Raw genomic sequence first — 19,075 nt, forward strand, 5'->3', positions numbered from 1 at the left:
CCCCAAAACCCAAACCTACCCCTGAACCCTAAAATACCCCTGTACCCCAAAACCCAAACCTAGCCCTGAACCCTTAAAATATCCCTGTACCCCAAAACCCAAACCTACCCCTGAACCCTAAAAATACCCCTGTACCCCAAAACCCAAACCTAGCCCTCAACGCTAAAAATAACCCTGTACCTCAAAACCCAAACCTACCCCTGAACCCTAAAATACCCCTGTACCCCAAAACCCAAACCTAGCCATGAACCCTAAAAATAACCCTGTACCTCAAAACCCAAACCTAGCCCTGAACCTTTAAAATACCCCTGTACCCCAAAACCCAAACCTACCCCTGAACCCTAAAAATACCCCTATACCCCAAAACCCAAACCTAGCCCTGAACCCTAAAAATACCCCTGTACCCCAAAACCCATACCAATCCCTAAACCCACCCCTGTACCCCATAACCCAAAACTATATCTGAACCCTTAAAATACCCAAACACCCCAAAACATATACCTCAGTACCCCAAAACATATACCCCTAAACCCATACTTACCTTATTCAAACATTTAAAAAAAAAAACATGCTTTTACCATTCATGCATTTACAACGAATTTCGTTGTAAATGTATGCGTAGTAAAAGCATATAAAATGTAATGCCTTGCGTTATAATGGCATTGCGGAGTCATGGTAATTTCGTAATGAAAGTATGCGGAGTGATGGTATGCGGAAAGAAAGTTGCAGAATAATGGGTGTTTACCCTCCCCGGTAAGTACATTGGTGGCACGGCGGCCCACATCTCCAGCAACATACTCATATTTTTTCACCACCCATTTGAAAAATGCACAGGTCTCTCTCATTGATGGCCAGCACCGACATACACTTTTAAACACACCTCTTGCCACAAGTTCTGGAATTGCAAACTTTAGAGCTGGGGAGCTACGTTTGAATCTCGGCATCAACTCAACATCCTGTGATTCCAGGCAAATCGCTTTGTCTCCCCGTGCCTACCACAAATGAATGTGTTCTTCTGTAATGTAAATTGTGCTCATGTCACGTGCCCAAGTGCATCAGCAGTGCACTGTGAATCGGAGCGTTTCACAGGCCTGTCACAGATAAGAAATGCTATCAAAATGAAATCCTACAAAACAATATACTACTGGCCGGCAGCAATTCATACCCGTTCAACGTCGGGACGGGCTGCTAGTATATATATATATATATATATATATATATATATATATATATATATATATATATATATATATATATATATATATATATATATATATATATATATATATATATATATATATCAGAACCAAGCTATACAAGTACAGTATTATCACGGCTAGACCAAATCATCTGAAGAAATTCAGTCGAACGAGAATCATGCAGACCAATAATTCAGTCAAAGATATGCAGAATGTTAGCATTAGTATCAGCAATCCAGAGATCTCTCTATTAGAAATCCCATCCCTCATTAATAACTCAACAGGAATGCACAATCAATTATTGGAGAGGAATCATGTAGAGACCAAAACAGGATTTAGTTAAAGTTACATTTTTATCAGTAAATTAAGAAGAGTAAATACATCAATCTCAGGCATTTGAGATTTAAGTGTACAGGATAATCAAATGATTCTCTTTGATTGCTAATAATTACCAAAGCTCTAGGAAAGTTTAGGAAAGGACAGGAACCATGGCAGCTCAAAAGCACTCTCCCATGAGAGGGAAAGCAGTCTGGGTATAGTACACAGCCTATGTGTCAGCCAAAAGAAAGGCAATAGACTCCAAAAGGAAGTTTCAAGAAGCGAAAAATGTGTCTCTCAGTCTGCAAGAAAGAACAAGGGAGGAAGGAAGGGAGTCCACTTTCCGTCACATCAATGTATAATATAATCCTCAAGTTCTGGGGGACGCCTCCTGCGTCACCTCATCTGGTCAGACCACTCAGTCCAGTGGTCAGTTCAGATAGGGGGATTGTCATGGAGTATAAAGAAGACACTTCTTATAAAGAAAAGGTGGTGATCATCACGCAAGTTTTCGAACCATCCAGTGTATATACATTTCAAACATAAATCCTTTTGCAAAAGCACATGAGTGAGTTAAATAGCACAGTTTCTCATGACAGATGTTCCCAAATTAATTAAATTGTTGTGAATATAAAATAATGGAAATATACATTTCATTTAGGACCGTTTGAGACTCTATATATTTCTTTCAACTTAATTGCATTCATAAAGCATTTTTGGTTTGTTATAAATAACATATGTAACTATGACATATTACTGCATTTTCAAAGTACCAAGCTATAACATTATTTCAAAATATAAATTGTTAATATCAGTTTAGGTGATTCATATTAGTACATATATGAAGATTATTCCATTATAGTTTCGGAACAATTGGCTTTAGTATGAGTGTTCAGCACCCTTTTCACCTTTCTCACTTGGTGCACAATTTACCATATGCAAAATATAGAGTTTCAGAATGAAACCTTTCAGTATCACACATAAATATCTCTAAATCATGTTAGATTTCATTAAATTGTTCAAACACACATCATTAATTTTGATAAGAATGATTAGAAATCGTATAACACCTAAATACATCGCAATTACCCTTTGATTGTTGCACATTGGATTAGCAACTGAAACGAGTTAATTATGTATTTATTTCCATTCTACCCTACAATTCATCTGCATGCTTTTACAATGCAGTAACTAAGTCTCATGGGTTTGTTTCTTTATGATTCTGGATGAGGTAGAGTTAGCACAATTAGTGCACATTTGTCATTTTTCTCTCAAATGTGTTATAATCGGTTTTATGTGTCAGTTAAGGGAGTCAGCGCTGAGCGGCGCCTATATTCTGCCCAGCTTGTGTTTGCTCTTGACCTAGTTTGGTTTTTGCTGACTACTTTCGAGGTAGTGTTGACACACAAACTCGAGGTCGTTTTCTAGAGATTATGGAGGGCTCTGCTGTTAAAGGTCCCAGCGCCTGTTAAAGCAGATTAGGTGAAAAAAAAACACACACACTATTACATCCGAGGGATTTCGGCTGTGTATTTACCGGAGTCATCAGTTTGCGAAATATACACCTTCCTATCTATGAGCGTCCTTTTGAGCTACGGCCTAATAAACACTAGCAATAACATAATGGCTTTTCACCTCTGGGAAGATGGCGTCAAGATGTCGCGAGAAGTGAACGTGCCAGGCCGTTGCAAGCTGTTCAGTCACCGAGCAGCAGAGCGGTGTAATTAGAAGTCCTCGTTTATCAGTTTGGCGGTGTTATTTCGAAATTCATAGTACTTCCCCTCGCTGCTAAGTGATAAAAAACAGATTAGTCAATAAGACGCATCCTGGGGTGTCAGAAACAGAGGCTGCTTTTATATTTATCAGTGTTATCGCCGCTCCCCACGCTTCTGTCTCGCGCGCACTAAAAAGCAAATTACATTACATCGCCTTTCCCGTATGAGACAAGTCTCAACGCCAGAAGCACGCCCTTCATATAAGTGCCTCTGTCCTCCTACAGGATAACACACGAGCGGCTGTTGCATTCTATACGTATGCTAGATAACACAACACCCCGCTTTTTATGTTAATTTGTGGTTCAATGCAAAATAAGTGCTCTGAAATGTTGATGACGCATACATTTGCTGATTGTAACATCATGTTTGTACTGGTGTGCACAAAAGATACCTGCAGACCGACTTAGACTTGAAATGCTGCCAGCCCTGGTGGTATCCCTCACCAAAATGGAAGACCTTCAAATAGTGTGATTCCAGTGGTTACAGCGGTATTCATTTACTATTAAAATGTAGTATTCATTTAGTAAGCATGAAGGCTAAGTAGTATGCCCACAAGCCGAAATATGCTAATGAGGGAATACTAGTTCTACTCAACTACCCTTCAAATACATAGCGAATACTTCAATTGATTGCTAAAAGAAGACTAGTAGTATTCTATAAGAATAGTATTTGAAGCTTAGTAGTATTCTGTTAGGGTTTATTTGCAGCTCTTGTGCTATTTCAAGAGCAAAATGAAGGGTAGTCTCATTGATTGTGACCACTATTTGAAGACTAGTGGTATTCTTTGTGACCACTATTTGAAGACTAGTGGTATTCTTTGGGACCACTATTTGAAGACTAGTGGTATTCTTTGGGACCACTATTTGAAGACTAGTGGTATTCTTTGTGAGCAGTATCGGAATATTAACGGCAATGAGCGCGGGGAGTCGCGCAGAGGGGTGTTGGCGCAAGGGGGGGGGGGGTTCACGCGGCAGCCGGCACTCCTCCTCACCTGTGTCTGTGGTGTCGGTGCTGGCTGCGTCTCTCTCGGGTGTGGCCTGCCTGTCCCACGCTGTACTCCGGGCTGCAGACAGTCCAGACACAAGAGCAGTTGGGTTACGGTGACTGCTGCAGCCCTGGACCCTGTCAGCCCCGCCTTCGATGACACTAGCTCAGTATGTGGACGACGGCGCTGCACCTCCGAGTACGGTGTGTGCCAAAAGAGGCAAATGAAGTTTAAAAAATAAAAAAAATGATTACATTCACTAAGCAAACTTGTCACTGAATATATACTTTTATGTAGCGCTGCCACAGTATTTGTTGTAATTAGCAAGTATCACTGACTTCCAAATAGAATTATTGTCAGTGAGGAGCTATTTTACGATATTTGGAGCCTTCTACTATCCTCTAACGCCATGTAGTGTCGTTTAGAGCTACCCTTTTCCTAAAACCAACGGTATAGACTTAAGCAAAATGCAGACCTATAGGATTTAGAGTAACAGAGCATGTTCAACATTTAAATTAAAAAAAATGCAGCCCATGATTTTCTCAATCTGCTAGTTTTACAAATTGGTTATAACTGGGGTTATGTTTTGCTCTGCATCAAATGAAAATATAATCCAGCAAACATCATGTCATAACCAAATCAATTCTTTTAGGGGTGTTCAGAATTACAGAGTTTTCCTCTGAAATATTGTGAAGTTTTTTTCAAAATTTCCCAAATTTCGTGCACTTCACTAAAGTTCAGAAGATTTCAAAGATCGGGAGTTACTTCATAGGTTTATATTGGCATGAGTGCTCCACATGAAATGTGTTAAATTTGGGCTTTTAATGTTGGACAACAGTGGCCATCCAAGCACACTTTATCAGTGACCCACTCTGTGCCACTGTACAAGGGGCAGGCAGAAAACAAGCATTTGCAATGCAATAGGTCTCGCATTAGGAAAGTGTGAGCTATTGGTATTGTAAATGACAATTTTCTTTAATATGTGTTGGCTTTGAAAATTAAAATTTAAATTAATAGCAGTGGTGTCCCAGAGTGATGTGGGGGTGCCCCAGAGTGATGTGGATGTGGTGGTGTCCCAGAGTGAAGTGGTGGTGTCCCATAGTAAAGTGGTAGTGTCCCATAGTAAAGTGGTGGTGTCCCATAGTAAAGTGGTGGTGTCCCATAGTAAAGTGGTGGTGTCCCATAGTAAAGGGGTGGTGTCCCAAGGTGATGTGGGGAAAAGTCAACAACTTCAAACGGCGGCCACGCTGCACTGGCACATTGCGGCGGCCTTTATAATTTATTTGGGTACACTGATACGAGTGAGAAACGGACGAAACAGATACGAGTGAAGGATGGACGAAGGTGACCAGTGAGAGATGGACGAAGGAGATACAAGTGAGAGATAGACGAAGGAGATACCAGTGACAGTGATATAAAGTAGATACCAGTGAGAGATGGAGAAAGGAGATACTAAGCTGAGTAAAAAAAAGCTGGGACCGCGAGAATAAAGGACTAACAAGGAAAGCAGGGGCATATAATTGAAAATGATGGGAGATGAATAGAAAAAAAGATATAAAGAATGAAAAGCTGGAGGCAGGAGAGAGGGAGGAAGGAAGGTAACAGTAGAAGGATAGAGGAGGAAAAAAGGATTGTATTTATATAGCGCTTGTTACCCCTGATGGGGTGTTGAAACATGCTATTCAGGAAGCCCATAAAGGATTAGTGGTGAATTAATATGGTGAAATATTAAAGTAATTTCAATGGTGGATATTAATCAGTTATTTGGAGTGAAACGGATAGCGGAGGGATAAAAGGGAAAGAAAGGTTTGCATTCATATAGCACTTGTTACCCCGATGGATGTTGAAGTGCTTTTCTGGCAAGTAGCACGCCACTCTGGAACTCAAAGGATTAGTGTTGAAAATTAGTATAGTAAAATATGAAGAAATTTGAGTAGTGGCTATGTTATTCAGTTTTTTGGGTATAGAAGTGTAGGTGGCGGGATAGTGAAGGGATAGAGGTTTGTATTTATATAGAGCTTGCTACGCCTGATGGGGTTTTGAAGCGCAAGTATAACTATAGAAATGGAGTCTGTGAACATCAATAGGGTTGCTGTCTTGTGGGTGCGTGCATGTCGTTCCATAACCCGCTCCTTAACCATCACTAATCCCCTCCTTACTCCTCCCTTAACCACTCCCATTTAGTAGCAAGCATTCTGCATTTTCCAGCCATGCCACCGTTCCTCCCACATTTACTTCTAAACGCAGGCATATGTGTGCAGAGATCTCCGCAGTTAGAGTGGAGAGCTCTACATATAAAAAATAGGAGAGACGGAGGCATTAACATCTGTATGCAGGTTACCGAAAAGCATTTTGTAGGAGTACTATTTGGTACTACTAATGTTCAGCTGCGTCCCGCCCATAAGGGTGAAGGGGCCACGCCCCTCACCTTTTTCCAGAGAGGAAGAGTTTCTGTCAGGCTGAGCAAAGGTCAGCCTGCGAGACACTCCTTGTCCTCATAGTGGGGTCAGGTCAGCAACTCTCACCAAACCCATCCCACACTGTGATGCGTAGGGGACTGCTGCCTTCCCTCACTGGCTATACAGGAAAGCAGCAGTCACACCACTCCTAGGACCTCTGAGGCTTACCTTTCTCTGAGCTGCAGCAGAGGTACGTTTTGTGTTTTTGAATGTTAGGTGCGTGCGTGTATGTATAAACATATGAATTTGTTGTAAATGAGCGCTATGAATGGGTGCATGAGTGCATGTTTGTGAATGTATGGGTGTATTTGTGGCCCGCCCGCCCCCTTCCCTATCAAAATTACCAGCAACCACTGCTAATGCACTGCAAAAAGGCCGTTTGCACATAAACTCCTTTGTGTTCATCTCCAGACACACAAAGAACATGTGTATAAATTTCCAAAATATGCGCAATGCTTTGGGTTTTACATACATGGTTGGATATCGGTGATCTTATTGTGAGTTTCAGAAATGAACGTGAAGTTTCGCCAGTTTGGTAGAAATCTATTTTAATTTTGTTGCATATACGAGTTGCTTGCCCTATTGCGCTGCCTTTGCGGTGTTTAACTTTGCACTTGCATGTGAATAGCATGTTTTACCTTCCAGCACCACAGAATTCTTTGTCCACAGCTGGCCAATTACTCGTTAGTAGTCACATTTGCCCTATCGCTGGAAACCAAGATCTATATAAATGATGACGTAGAAAAGATGGATACGCATCAGAGTAACAGATTCCTTGATTATGGTACAAACTCCTAGTTGTTTTCCCTTTAGTTTGTCTGCCTTAAAAGTCCCTGAATCTCGGCACAGCGCCAAGTAACCCTGACATGGTGATAGAGTGCTTAGCAAACCCCCATAGCATAAAAATACTGCGATAGAAAACGTGCATATTATAGGCATGGGCGGAAAATCCGTTCCGCTCGCGGATTTTGCGGATTTTCGGGAAATTCGCAATCCGCGAGATTTGCGAATCTCCCGCAAAATCCGCAAATCCGCGAGCAGCGGATTTTGCTCGCACTGCTCGCACTGTTCGCGTGAGTTCGCGTGAGTTCGCGCCCCGCGAATAAGTGCAAAATTGCAGAAATACGATTTTAGCAAAACTGAAAGTAACTACTTACCAGGTTCAAAAGTTCAGGCTCATCATTAGTAGCCATTTCCTGTAGTGCTTCCTGAGGGACCCCTCCAGAGTTCAGTTGCCAGTTGAAACTATTATGTGACCCTGCTCTGATCCTCAGAATAGTTACACATATGCCACAAAGGTCCTGAATTACAGCTAATGGAGACAAGCAGGAGCCAGGCTGGAAGTTAAAATCCATTAATCAGCCCCTAATTCATTATTGTCAGTTGGGGCAGGGCAGGTGTTGTAACTAATTTTGCAACAATGAAAGCACTTAGCAAGTGCAAAAGATCACTAATCAGGGCGCACTAAGGAAGCAGGTGCCAGCTAAAAAAATATTCTGTGACACATTAATCAGCCCCAAATTAATTCAGGTCACTTGAGGCAGGGAAGGTGTGCTTTGCTTTGCCGAAAATAATGTACACTGGACAACCAGAGGGTGTGGTGATGAAACAGAGGGTGGCATGGGTGGGCCAGAGGGTGGCATGAGTAGTCAGAGAGTGGCAGTGGTGACAGAGAGTGGCAGTGATGAAGAAGAGTGTCCCAAACAGGCTGGACACGTAGAAACAACAAGTTCGCGAAACTTGCGACCCGACAGGTAAGTTCGCAATTTGCGAAAGTGTACAAAACCCTCGCGAACTGGCAGAAACACGGGCGAACACAAAAAAAAAAAAATCCGCAAATTTGCGGGAATTCGCGGATTTTGCGGATTGCGAATCCGCAAATCCGCAAAATTCGCGAACGCGAGATCCGCAAAATTCGCTCATGCTTAGCATATTACAACTTTGACATAAAATGGACAATGACAGGACTGCGCGTATTTCAGATAACACTTGTTGTCATCCCAGTTTGTTCCAAAGAGGACTGAGCTCCAAAGAAGCAGTAGATTTCCCAACAGGTCAGCTGGCGTTTGACTGAGCCTGCCATAGCCCTGCGCTGCCTGGCCTGTGACTGGCCCTGTCCAGTCCTAACCTTTTACGTATCACGTGACATAGGTTTTGACGTTAGCATCGCTCCACTTCTCTTTCACACTCCGACTGTCGGGATATCCCTAGGTACCCAGAGCTCAGGCCGCTTTCAGCTTTTCTCATCCAGTCTTCACTGGCATCTGTTACCATGAGCAGTCGGATTGCCTGGCAATGCTGAAATAACGCCTGACTTACCTCAGAGGCTGGCAACTTACCCCACCTGGTGTCCACGACACCTGATCCGAATGAGTGAGCAGCGATGGGCACCACGCCAGAAGAATGACTCACAAACCACGGCAGTTGACAACTGCAAAACTGAACAGATCTGAGAAGCTTAGTCATTGAAGTTCAGGTATTGCCGCCTCAGTGGCGCCATGAAAACACCTCACGCTCTGTGAAATAAGAATTACACTTGGAACTGTTACCACTTCTTACCATTTCAAAGACAGCACATTCTTAATTGTAAATAACCTACCAGGGTGAAGCATACATGATTTGATATTTAAGAAAGTCTGAGGGGAACATGTGCGTTTTGGGGCACTAGAAAACGTGCTGTACATATGCTTTAATTTCAGAGAGGCTTGAGGTAGAAAAATAGCTCTGTGCGTAGAAAGAACCGGTGATGGAGAACCGGCGTTTGAAAAGCAACTCAACCTGGTGACAAAGAAGGGTCTTCCCCAGTCAACCAAGCCCACTGCGTCCACCCAGGTCCAGGTGCACCTCATTGCTGGGATTCCCTCTGCATGGTGTCCAGGCATTCTGCAAGCATCAGTGCTCTGCAACAGGCCTGATACCCATATTCTGCTGGTACCTTCACTCTCATACAGGATAGGACTGTATAGGTTATAAGAGTGGATCTGTGCACAGAGAGAGAAAGATACTTTACCTAGAAAGCATGCAGTAGAAAGATTTATACTTGCAAGAAGTAGGCCTTAGTGTGTTCCACTCCAGGAAGGTTTGTCAAGCAATATACCAAAAAAATCTGTGGGGGAGGGGGGAGCAGGGTAACAGGCAAAAAGAACATATATGATGTGCCCTGGTGAATCTAATAGCATTGCCAGTGCTTGTTGTACTTTCAGCAGTAACACAGCCCACAACCATTGCACTGTCACCATAGATAGTCATACTCAAGACACTATACTTTAAACATAATCACACCATCATGCCTGCGCCCAGGGCAGCCCCAGAGCCCTAGGATTGGCACAGCACCGCCTCACAATGGCTGTCCCCATGAACATAAACACCAGCAACACACACACTGCTAATAAAATAACCCCCTCGAATGCACAATTTTCAGTGGTACAAAAGCAACCAGGTTTGTGATACGTATACTACAAGCATTGGCAAAGTCAACAGGTTGGTCTTAGTCAAGCACACATTTGTTATCAAAAACGAAAAACAGATAAATGGATACAGGTACAGAGTGACCTGCAGCGGAACACAGCCATGTAAGCAAGCAGAAAAGGGAATCAGTTTCCCTGCCTCTCTGGGAGGGTTTGCCCAAATCCGGGGAGGGTCAAGCCCGGACCATAGGGGGCCTGGTCTCTGAAGGAACAGGGCAAGAATTATGGAAATGGATGGAAATATGGTAATTGTCCATATCGCTGCAAATATTTTTGGGCAGATTTTCAGTGTGAACTCAACCAAAGTGTAGTGGAGCGGTATGACTACCAATTAAAATGCACACAGTCGCATTCCTCTTCTTTCAGGCATGTAAAGATTAAGTGATTTGCCCAGAACAACAGGCTGTTGAGTCCACATCGGTACTCGAACCCCGTTCCCCAGTTGCAAAGCCGGCAGCGATGACCGTTAAGCCACATTGATCACTTCCCAAGCACAATGAAAATACCTTTCCTGCAGCTGACCAAATTCAACTTGTGCAACACGTTTAAAAAAACGAGAAAAAATAGTATGGTTTATGGATCATTTTTATCTTCGCAGTGCATTTTACATCATGTCAACTAATATTGGAGCCCATTTCGCTGCAATTAAAGTGAGCAACAAGGATCACAACCTGCAAGAACATAACTGTTTAACAGTACATTTCTAAAATACGAGCTAGCTTTAGCTTAAGCAGTTTTTCATTATTAGTCAAATGTTACTGTCGTGAAACGAACCTTCAAACTGCAAGTATTCCTGGATCTTTGGAGAAATAAACCAGAAAGAAATTAAGGGAGCCAGAAACAGTTGTTCGGAGCCGGCCCCGCACCCGCACCAGGGCAGACGTTGTGAGTGAGCTACACGTCTGTAACAGGGCCGCACCCACTGACTGCAAGCAGTTGCACAAAGTATTTGTATAATGTAAATGATTAACACACACACATACTCAGATGGCTGCAATGCACCCCTCAGTCTCACTTACTCATTTACTCTTCATATTAGCAGGCAAGCATTAAAAAGAACAGTTGACACTGGCCTCACACTTACATGCAAGGACAGCAATTCCGGTTACTCCCCGGAGTCTGATCACACGTTTTCACTCGTCTCCAGTCCATTGGGAATGGCAAACGTGCGTGCACTCCCGGAGATCCCCATCAGAATCCCTCAGGCTCACAACAGGGGCAGCAGCTCAGAGCGGGTCACTCAAGAGCATTGATTTAAATTTACCGCCGTGGCCAGTCGGGCGGTACGAGCAGCGCCATCACGCAGCCTAGGCTGACAACCTCCCAAACTTTGAACTGCGGTCCTATTAGGAGCCATGCAACCAATGTACGTCATCGCGTCAGCGCTACGCAAGTAGAACAGGGAAAAAAGTACTACTCACAAAACGGGAGGCCACAAGCAATCTAGCAAAGTATCCAAACGTCCAGAAAGTGGCAATGACTGGAGAAAGAATAAAATATGAAAAGTACAGAAATCTAATTTAAAAAAAAGGCGAATGTGAAAAAATAATAAATAATCCAAGTAAACCAGCATTGAAAATGAATTAGGTCTCGCCCTCCTTTAAGTTAAAGCAATTCTGTTTGAAATTAGGTGGCTTTTTAGCTTTGCTTTTATTAGTGTCTTTCACACTTTCATGTACATATCAAGCATATGTATGCATATATGTGTATATGTATATATATATATATATATATATATATATATATATATATATATATATATATATATATATATATATATATATATATATATGCATGCATTTTTTATTTGTATTTACATCATAGATATGCAGATTATATACATTCTTATATATGTATGCATATATATACACACACACACACATATATATGTGTGTGTGTGTGTGTGTGTGCATATGTGTGTGGGTGTAGAGGTAGAGAGTAGTAGAGAGTAGAGAGTAGTAGAGAGTAGAGAGAAGTAGAGAGTGTGTAGTAGAGTGAGTAGTAGAGAGTGAGTATTAGGGAGTGAGTTGTAGAGAGTAGAGTAGTAGAGACTGAGTAGTAGGGAGTAGTAGAAACTGAGTAGTAGAGAGAGTAGTAGATAGTGAGTAGTAGAGTATTAGAGTGAGTAGAGTATAGTAGAGTAGAAGTGAGTAGTAGAGAGTAGTAGTGAGTAGTAGAGTGAGTAGGAATAGAGAGTTAGTAGTAGAGTGAGTATTAGAGTAGTAGAGAGTGAGTAGAAGAGTAGTAGAGAGTGAGTAGTAGAGAGTGAGTAGACAGTAGTACAGAGAGAGTAGTAGAGAGTAGTAGAAAGTAGTAGAGTGAGTAGTAGAGAGTAGTAGAGTGAGAAGTAGAGTGTAGTAGAGAGTGGTAGAGAGTGAGTAGTAGAGAGTGAGTAGTAGTGAGTAGGAGAGAATGAGTAGAGTAGTAGAGAGTAGTAGACAGTGAGTAATAGAGAGTGAGTAGTAGAGAGTGCGAAGTAGAGAGTAGTAGAAAGTGAGTATTAGAGAGGAGTACAGTGAGTAGTAGAGAGTAGTACTAGTACCAGCACGACCCTCCCCCGATCCCTACACTCAAACACTACTCTGCACGACCCCCCGGCACTACCCTAAACCTTAAAACACTACCCTACACTACACAAACACCACAACACTACCCTAAACCCTAAAACACTATCCCCAGCATGACTCTCACCCGACCCCAGTCTGGTCCCTTTACTCAAACACTACCCTGCACGAGTACCCGGCACTACCCTAAACCCTAAAACACTACCCTACACTACACAAACAACACAACATACCCTAAACCCTAAAACACTACCCCCAGCACAACTCTCCCCCGGCCATCCCTCTACACCCAGTCCAGTCCCCACACTAAAACACTACCCTGCACGACACACCAGCACTACCCTAAACCCTAAAAACTACCCTACACACACACCACAACACTACCCTAAACTCGAAAACACTACCTCCAGCACGACCCCCTGATCCCCATTCCTAAGATAAGAAACTACTGTTCCTCATGCTATGAAAGCATCAGCGATAATGCAAAGATATGCACGAACACCCATTGTCTGAAGGATCTTACAGAGCCTGGTGCTGTTGCTTTTTTTGTCCAACACTCCATAATTGAACAGCTAAATACTATGTTTAAGAGGAGAGATTTTACGGAGGAAGTGAGAACACACAGATATGAGCACTACAAACAGAATGGAAACTCTGTAATAGGTGGTGTTTATGATGGAATTGGATACAAAAACCTGTTTGATAAGGGGATATTAAGTATGAAAAACAATATCAACAGTTTTAAAAGTAGTAAACTAAGCATGTGGCCTGTGAATTTGATGATTAATGAGCTCTCCGTACCAAATAGCAAAGCAAAAGAAAACATGCTTGTCTATGGAATTTGGATTGGGCAAAGAAAGCCATATATGTGGACATACCTACATCCTTTAACTGAGGAATTGAGTCGTTTGGAAAAGGGAGTTATGTTTACAGATCATACAGGCTCTGTTTTTGTATGTCGTGCTGCACTACTTTTATGCACTTGTGATCTACCAGCTCGTTGTTTGGTTACCAACAGTAAGCAGTTCAATGGGAAATTTAGCTGTTGGTCCTGTTTACAGACAGTTATGACTTCAAGATCGGGAATGGGGCATTGCCATGTTTTTCCTTACAATGATGATGATCCTGAAGGACCACCGAGAACAACTGAAAATCTGAAGACTGATATAAATGAAACATTAGCTAAAATACAACAGGGTGAACATGAATATTCAGTTCATGGTGTGAAAGGCCCTTTCCGGTTTCTATTCCTTTCCCTTTTCCCATGTATTAATGGATTTCGTTTAGATTATATGCATGGGGTCTGCGCAGGTGTAATGAAACTGATGCACACATTGTGGTTCGGGAAGCAATATGAGAAGTCAAGCTTTTCAGCACACTCTTACAGAGACCTTGTTAGCAAGAGATTACAGGCTATCAAGCCTCCACTTAACATATCAAGACCTCCTCGTAGCCTTGAAGATGTACATTTATGGAAATCCTCTGAATACATAAACTTCTTGCTCTTCTGGGGAATACCAGTACTAGCTGATGTATTACCCAATCAGCTATTTGTACATTTTTGCCTCTTCTCAAAAGGAATATATTTACTTGATAAAGAAAGTCTGACTTTTTCAGAAATCAACCGAGCAGAGACTTGCTTGCTCACCTTTGTCAAAATTTTTGAAGACCTGTATGATCAGAGGTTCATAACTATGAATATTCATCAGTTAGTGCATATTTCAGACTGTGTACACCACAATGGGGCACTCTTTTCAAATAGCTGTTTTCATTTTGAAGACCTAAATGGCTACATAGTGTCTCACATCTCTGGAACACAAAATGTAGAAATGCAAATTTTGAATACTGTGACATTAATTCAGATGATACCATTACTTAAAGCAACCTGCAATATTGATGGCGAGATACAAAATGCAATCAATAGACTTATGGATCCATCGATACGTGTGGAGAGAATGGAGATAATAGATGGGTGTTTTCAAATGGGGAAAATGACTATAAAAGATTTACCAAATGATGAGTTCCTAGCAGCTCAAAAAAGAGTATCTGTATACTTTGAAAGGAAAGTAGCATCATATGATAAAATTAGTTTAAGGAAGGGTTATTGCTATGTGTATGCAGCAAACTACAACAAACTAGTCAGACGGGACCAAAGTACAATAAAATATTTAGATAATTCAGAAATACAGTTTGGAAAAGTGTTGAAATTTATCCAGGTCAACGACATAAATAGAAAAACTCACAACTTGGCACTATTAAATCCAATGCCTTGTGTAAACACATATTCCAGTGACTGCAATGTTCATCAAGTTAACCCAAGTTGGAACAAGATAATAGCAGTATATATTTCGGAAATAGTAGGAAGTTGCTGCTTTGTTTGTACCACAAAATTGTCATTTGTATGTGAATTCCCAAATCACTATGAGAGAGATTAGTGGATGCTGTTGTATTAGCCAAAAATCTACATGCCCAGATCTTTAAAAGGTACCATACGTTTTGGCAGATTTGAAAAACTGATATGGGGTTAGCAAACTTCACCCTGGAATTACTAGGAAATGATACACAATCCTCTGTGATCGGAAATGATACACATCACTTTAAACTGCAACCCTCCCCCCCACTGTAAACTGGTAATTGCCAAGGCACTCATAAGGATATGCTTACTTTTATGTGTTTACTTTTTATGTGTTTACTTTTACCAAATGTAGCTAGGTTTTAACACCATAGGAATTCACACTGTTGTGTGCTACTATCAAATGTACTTAAGAAAATTAAATTAAATTCAACCATATAGTTTTCCAAGAGTTTTCAATGATAAATGAATGGGCTTCTGTCATTGATTGTGGATATTGTTCCTTGTCTTACCGATACCCCTTATACTTTTACTTGTTATCTTTGGACTGTTGAAAATAAACTAAAAAGTCAACCGAGTATTGGAATACTTTGACCATTAATTCAAACAAATATATTATTGAGGAATGAAGAGACCTCCCACCTATGCATGTGTAATTGGGAAATATCTACTAGTGTACCTGTTTATTTGTTAATATTGTGATTATTAGCCTAGCCATACTTTTTCGGTTTAGCAATTGACCCAAAATGCTTTGGACATAACTTTTTATAGAATCTGCAGCTATGGGTAAGTGCAGTAGTATTCAAATTGTATGTATTCAGTAAAAGTTCTGCATTGTAAATGAAGACTATACGGTTAGCATAGAAGTATTTGCTTACTATTCACCAGCAGCTTGAATAGTAGTCTGGGTAAAGTGCAGTAGTATTCAAATTGTATGTATTCAGTAAAAGTTCTGCATTGTAAATGAAGAGTATACGGTTAGCAAAGAAGTATTTGCTTAGTATTCAGTTAGTGTTCAAGAATAATTACTCACATATCAGTAGTCTTCATGCACTAGCCTTCACAAAAAGAATACTACAGAATACTAAAATTGGCATAAAATAGTCTTCGAATGCTATAAAACCACAGGTTAACCACTAAATGTAGTATTCCACTTCGGTAAGGGATGCGCAGGGGCAATAGTGCTCCGGACGGTTTTGAGAGGGATACGTTCCAGCAATGTGACCCTACGGGTTTTTGGTGCCCCAGGCACGACAGTTTTTAGTGATATCTGCGTGCAACAACTTTGAGATTTTATTACTCATTTCCTGCTAATTTAGGCTGCATGATACCAGACAAACGTTTAGGAATTAGGTCCCACGAAAACTGTTGGACTATATATTTCAGGGGGCACAAAAAATCCTTAAATTAACCCTCGGCAAAATGAGAGTGAGTTACAGATAATAGTGCAGAGAGAAGGAGAGAGGTTGAGATCTAGAATTAAGTAGAATTAAGTGTGAGAGAGAGAACTTACACAGAGGGTCTATTGAAAGACCCACTTTGCACACGCCTTAAACAATCCGCTGTGCACTTGCCTTAAATTAATCACTGACCAGGTGTGGAAATATGGGGCGAGTTTAATTCAGGTGCATTTCCTCATGTGTTAAAACCACCTGTGGGTCATTTCCCTTCTGCCTATAGCAGGTGAAAAATGTCCTTGGTAAAGTCCCTCAGTTTGGGAATTTGCATGTAGCACAGAACCCTGTGTGAACAGGTACACAGTATTACCATTTCTCTGGAATTGAAAAGGTAATGCCCAGATTCAGGGGTGGAGACACTGATGTGAATTGTGAATTCTGGCTCTACTGTCTGGCCTCCTGAACGTTGAGCAACTGAGAATGGTACACTAGATAGCCGTTGTATTGTTTCAGATGCGTGAGGCCTATGTCTGCATAAGATAAGTGCATTTTCTGTGAAAATGATAAAATAGGTTACCTTGTGTGGCATGTCATGTATTTCAGTTTGTTTATTTGCAAGTGCGCATTCATCTTTTCTCTCCCTCTCTCCAACACCCATACATATGCATCAGCTCTTGTCTTCACACCTCACCACACACCAACTGGTTTCATATAACTTCCTCTACAACAACACCCTTTCAATAATACACTCAGAGGTTGCCCAGTGGCGGCCTAGGAAGGCAAGATAATTTGCTATGATTGGCCAGAAATTGTGTGCGTCCATAAAAAAGTGCTAGCCTTCCATAAAACTGTGATACTTGTATTTATCCAGCTGCCTGAACTTGAACTTTAAGGATCAGACACACATAGCATTTTAATGCTATTAAAGTGTCTTAGCTACCTAGATAATTCATGGTGTTTTTCTCTCTCAGCAGCACAGATAGCAGAAAGACAGCAATTAAGATACATGGACTTTTAGGTCTGGTTTGACAGCGCAACTGTCCCCTGACCTTTTAACCTACACCAATATTATTCTACAGTTCTTTGCTTCAACACAAACTTGTTAGGATTAAGAAGCACTATACAAGTGATACATACAAACTTACTCAACATTTCAGAAATTGCTTCTGTCTACACCAGGGTAGAAAAAGGATCACAACACAAAACGATATCGGCATGAACACAGTGGTTTTCATTTAAAGACAGTGATTATTGGTGTTCAGAATGGCCAGATAATATTCACGGTTACCAATAACAATGCAGTGGGGAAATATTGCATTATTTAGTGTTTCCACCTAGGTATCACAAAAAGACAATATAAAAAGGCAAAATGAACCCATGTAGTAATTGCGAGTGTGGTGAGCCCATAGTTGTATATGCCTAAACAATGTTTGTACTTAGACAATACACCCAAAAATAACAAATAACCCTGCAAAAACACCCTAAAAATGTATAGACACAATAGCAAGAGAAGGGGATGGTATTTCACTAGTACATTAAGACGTGGTATCACATAAAACTTTGAAAAATAGCTATTGAGAACATACAAACATAGGGAAAAATGTTGTTTTATGTGTACAGTAGTGTAGGTATTAAAGTCATCTTTTATATCTTGGTGGACTGGTTCTGTCACAAAGGTGATAGATATCCCGTTCGCTGAAATATACTTCCCATAGGATGTAATGGGATTTATACTTCAGCGAACAGTATATACGTCTCCATTGTGGCGCAGTAACCTGTCTGCCAAGATCTAAATTAGGCCCTTAGTTTCTTGTACTCCTAATGTGAATTTTATCTTTTTCTTTGTGCTTCTACCTATGGGTATTTGTACCGGATTCATTTTTAAGTGTAATTATTGGAAGCATTCTCAATTTTTAATGGCTATCGGTAGATTAAATTATCCAATTTAAGAAAATCCTTTTTTGCTGTAATTCTTCTCAGAGCTAACTCTGTTTGTGCCTGCATTACATGGTATATTAAGGATACATTTTTCAATGAGCAAATGTGGTACTTAATTGCAAAATGTGGGCCCGATTCACAGAATGAACTTAAGACTCAATCCTAAACTTACTACTATTTTGGTGTTCACAGAATGCACTTACTACTTTTGGCATCCACAGAAGTTAGGATTTTGTCTTAAGTTTGTCTTAAGTATATCTTAAGACAAACTTAAGACAAAATCCTAACTTCTGTGAATACCAAAAGTAGTAAGTTATTTCTGTGAATGCCAAAAGTAGTAAGTGCATTCTGTGAATACCGAAAAAGTAGTAAGTTTAGGATTGAGTCTTAAGTTCATTCTGTGAATCGGGCCCATTGAGTCTGCACATTGTTCTCAAACACACTCCTTGTGATTTGAAGCTCTACATGATCAGTTCAGACTAAGCAGGCTGGCTTCTGCGCCCAAGAAGAAAGTAGCATAATGTACAAACACAGGGGCAAAATTATCAAAGTGCCCTAAGAGTGCAGTGAGTATTTGCACCCACGGCTTTCATCAGTGGTCCTGCTTGCAGTATTAAATT

At 41.0% G+C, this 19,075-nt stretch overlaps 1 protein-coding gene across 1 annotated transcript in view; it reads left to right on the top strand.

Moving 5' to 3' along the window:
* LOC147683945 (uncharacterized) overlaps positions 1 to 15,202 on the top strand; it is a 93,623-nt gene extending 78,421 nt beyond the window's left edge. The window contains exon 7 of the mRNA XM_086942582.1: positions 13,205 to 15,202. Coding sequence (XP_086798708.1) covers positions 13,205 to 15,202 — 1,998 coding nt within the window. The remainder of the gene's footprint in view (positions 1 to 13,204) is intronic.
* The last annotated feature ends 3,873 nt before the right edge of the window (positions 15,203 to 19,075 follow it).

This window comes from Lissotriton vulgaris, chromosome 11, assembly GCF_964263255.1.
Source record: "Lissotriton vulgaris chromosome 11, aLisVul1.2, whole genome shotgun sequence".
Lineage (NCBI taxonomy): Eukaryota > Metazoa > Chordata > Amphibia > Caudata > Salamandridae > Lissotriton > Lissotriton vulgaris.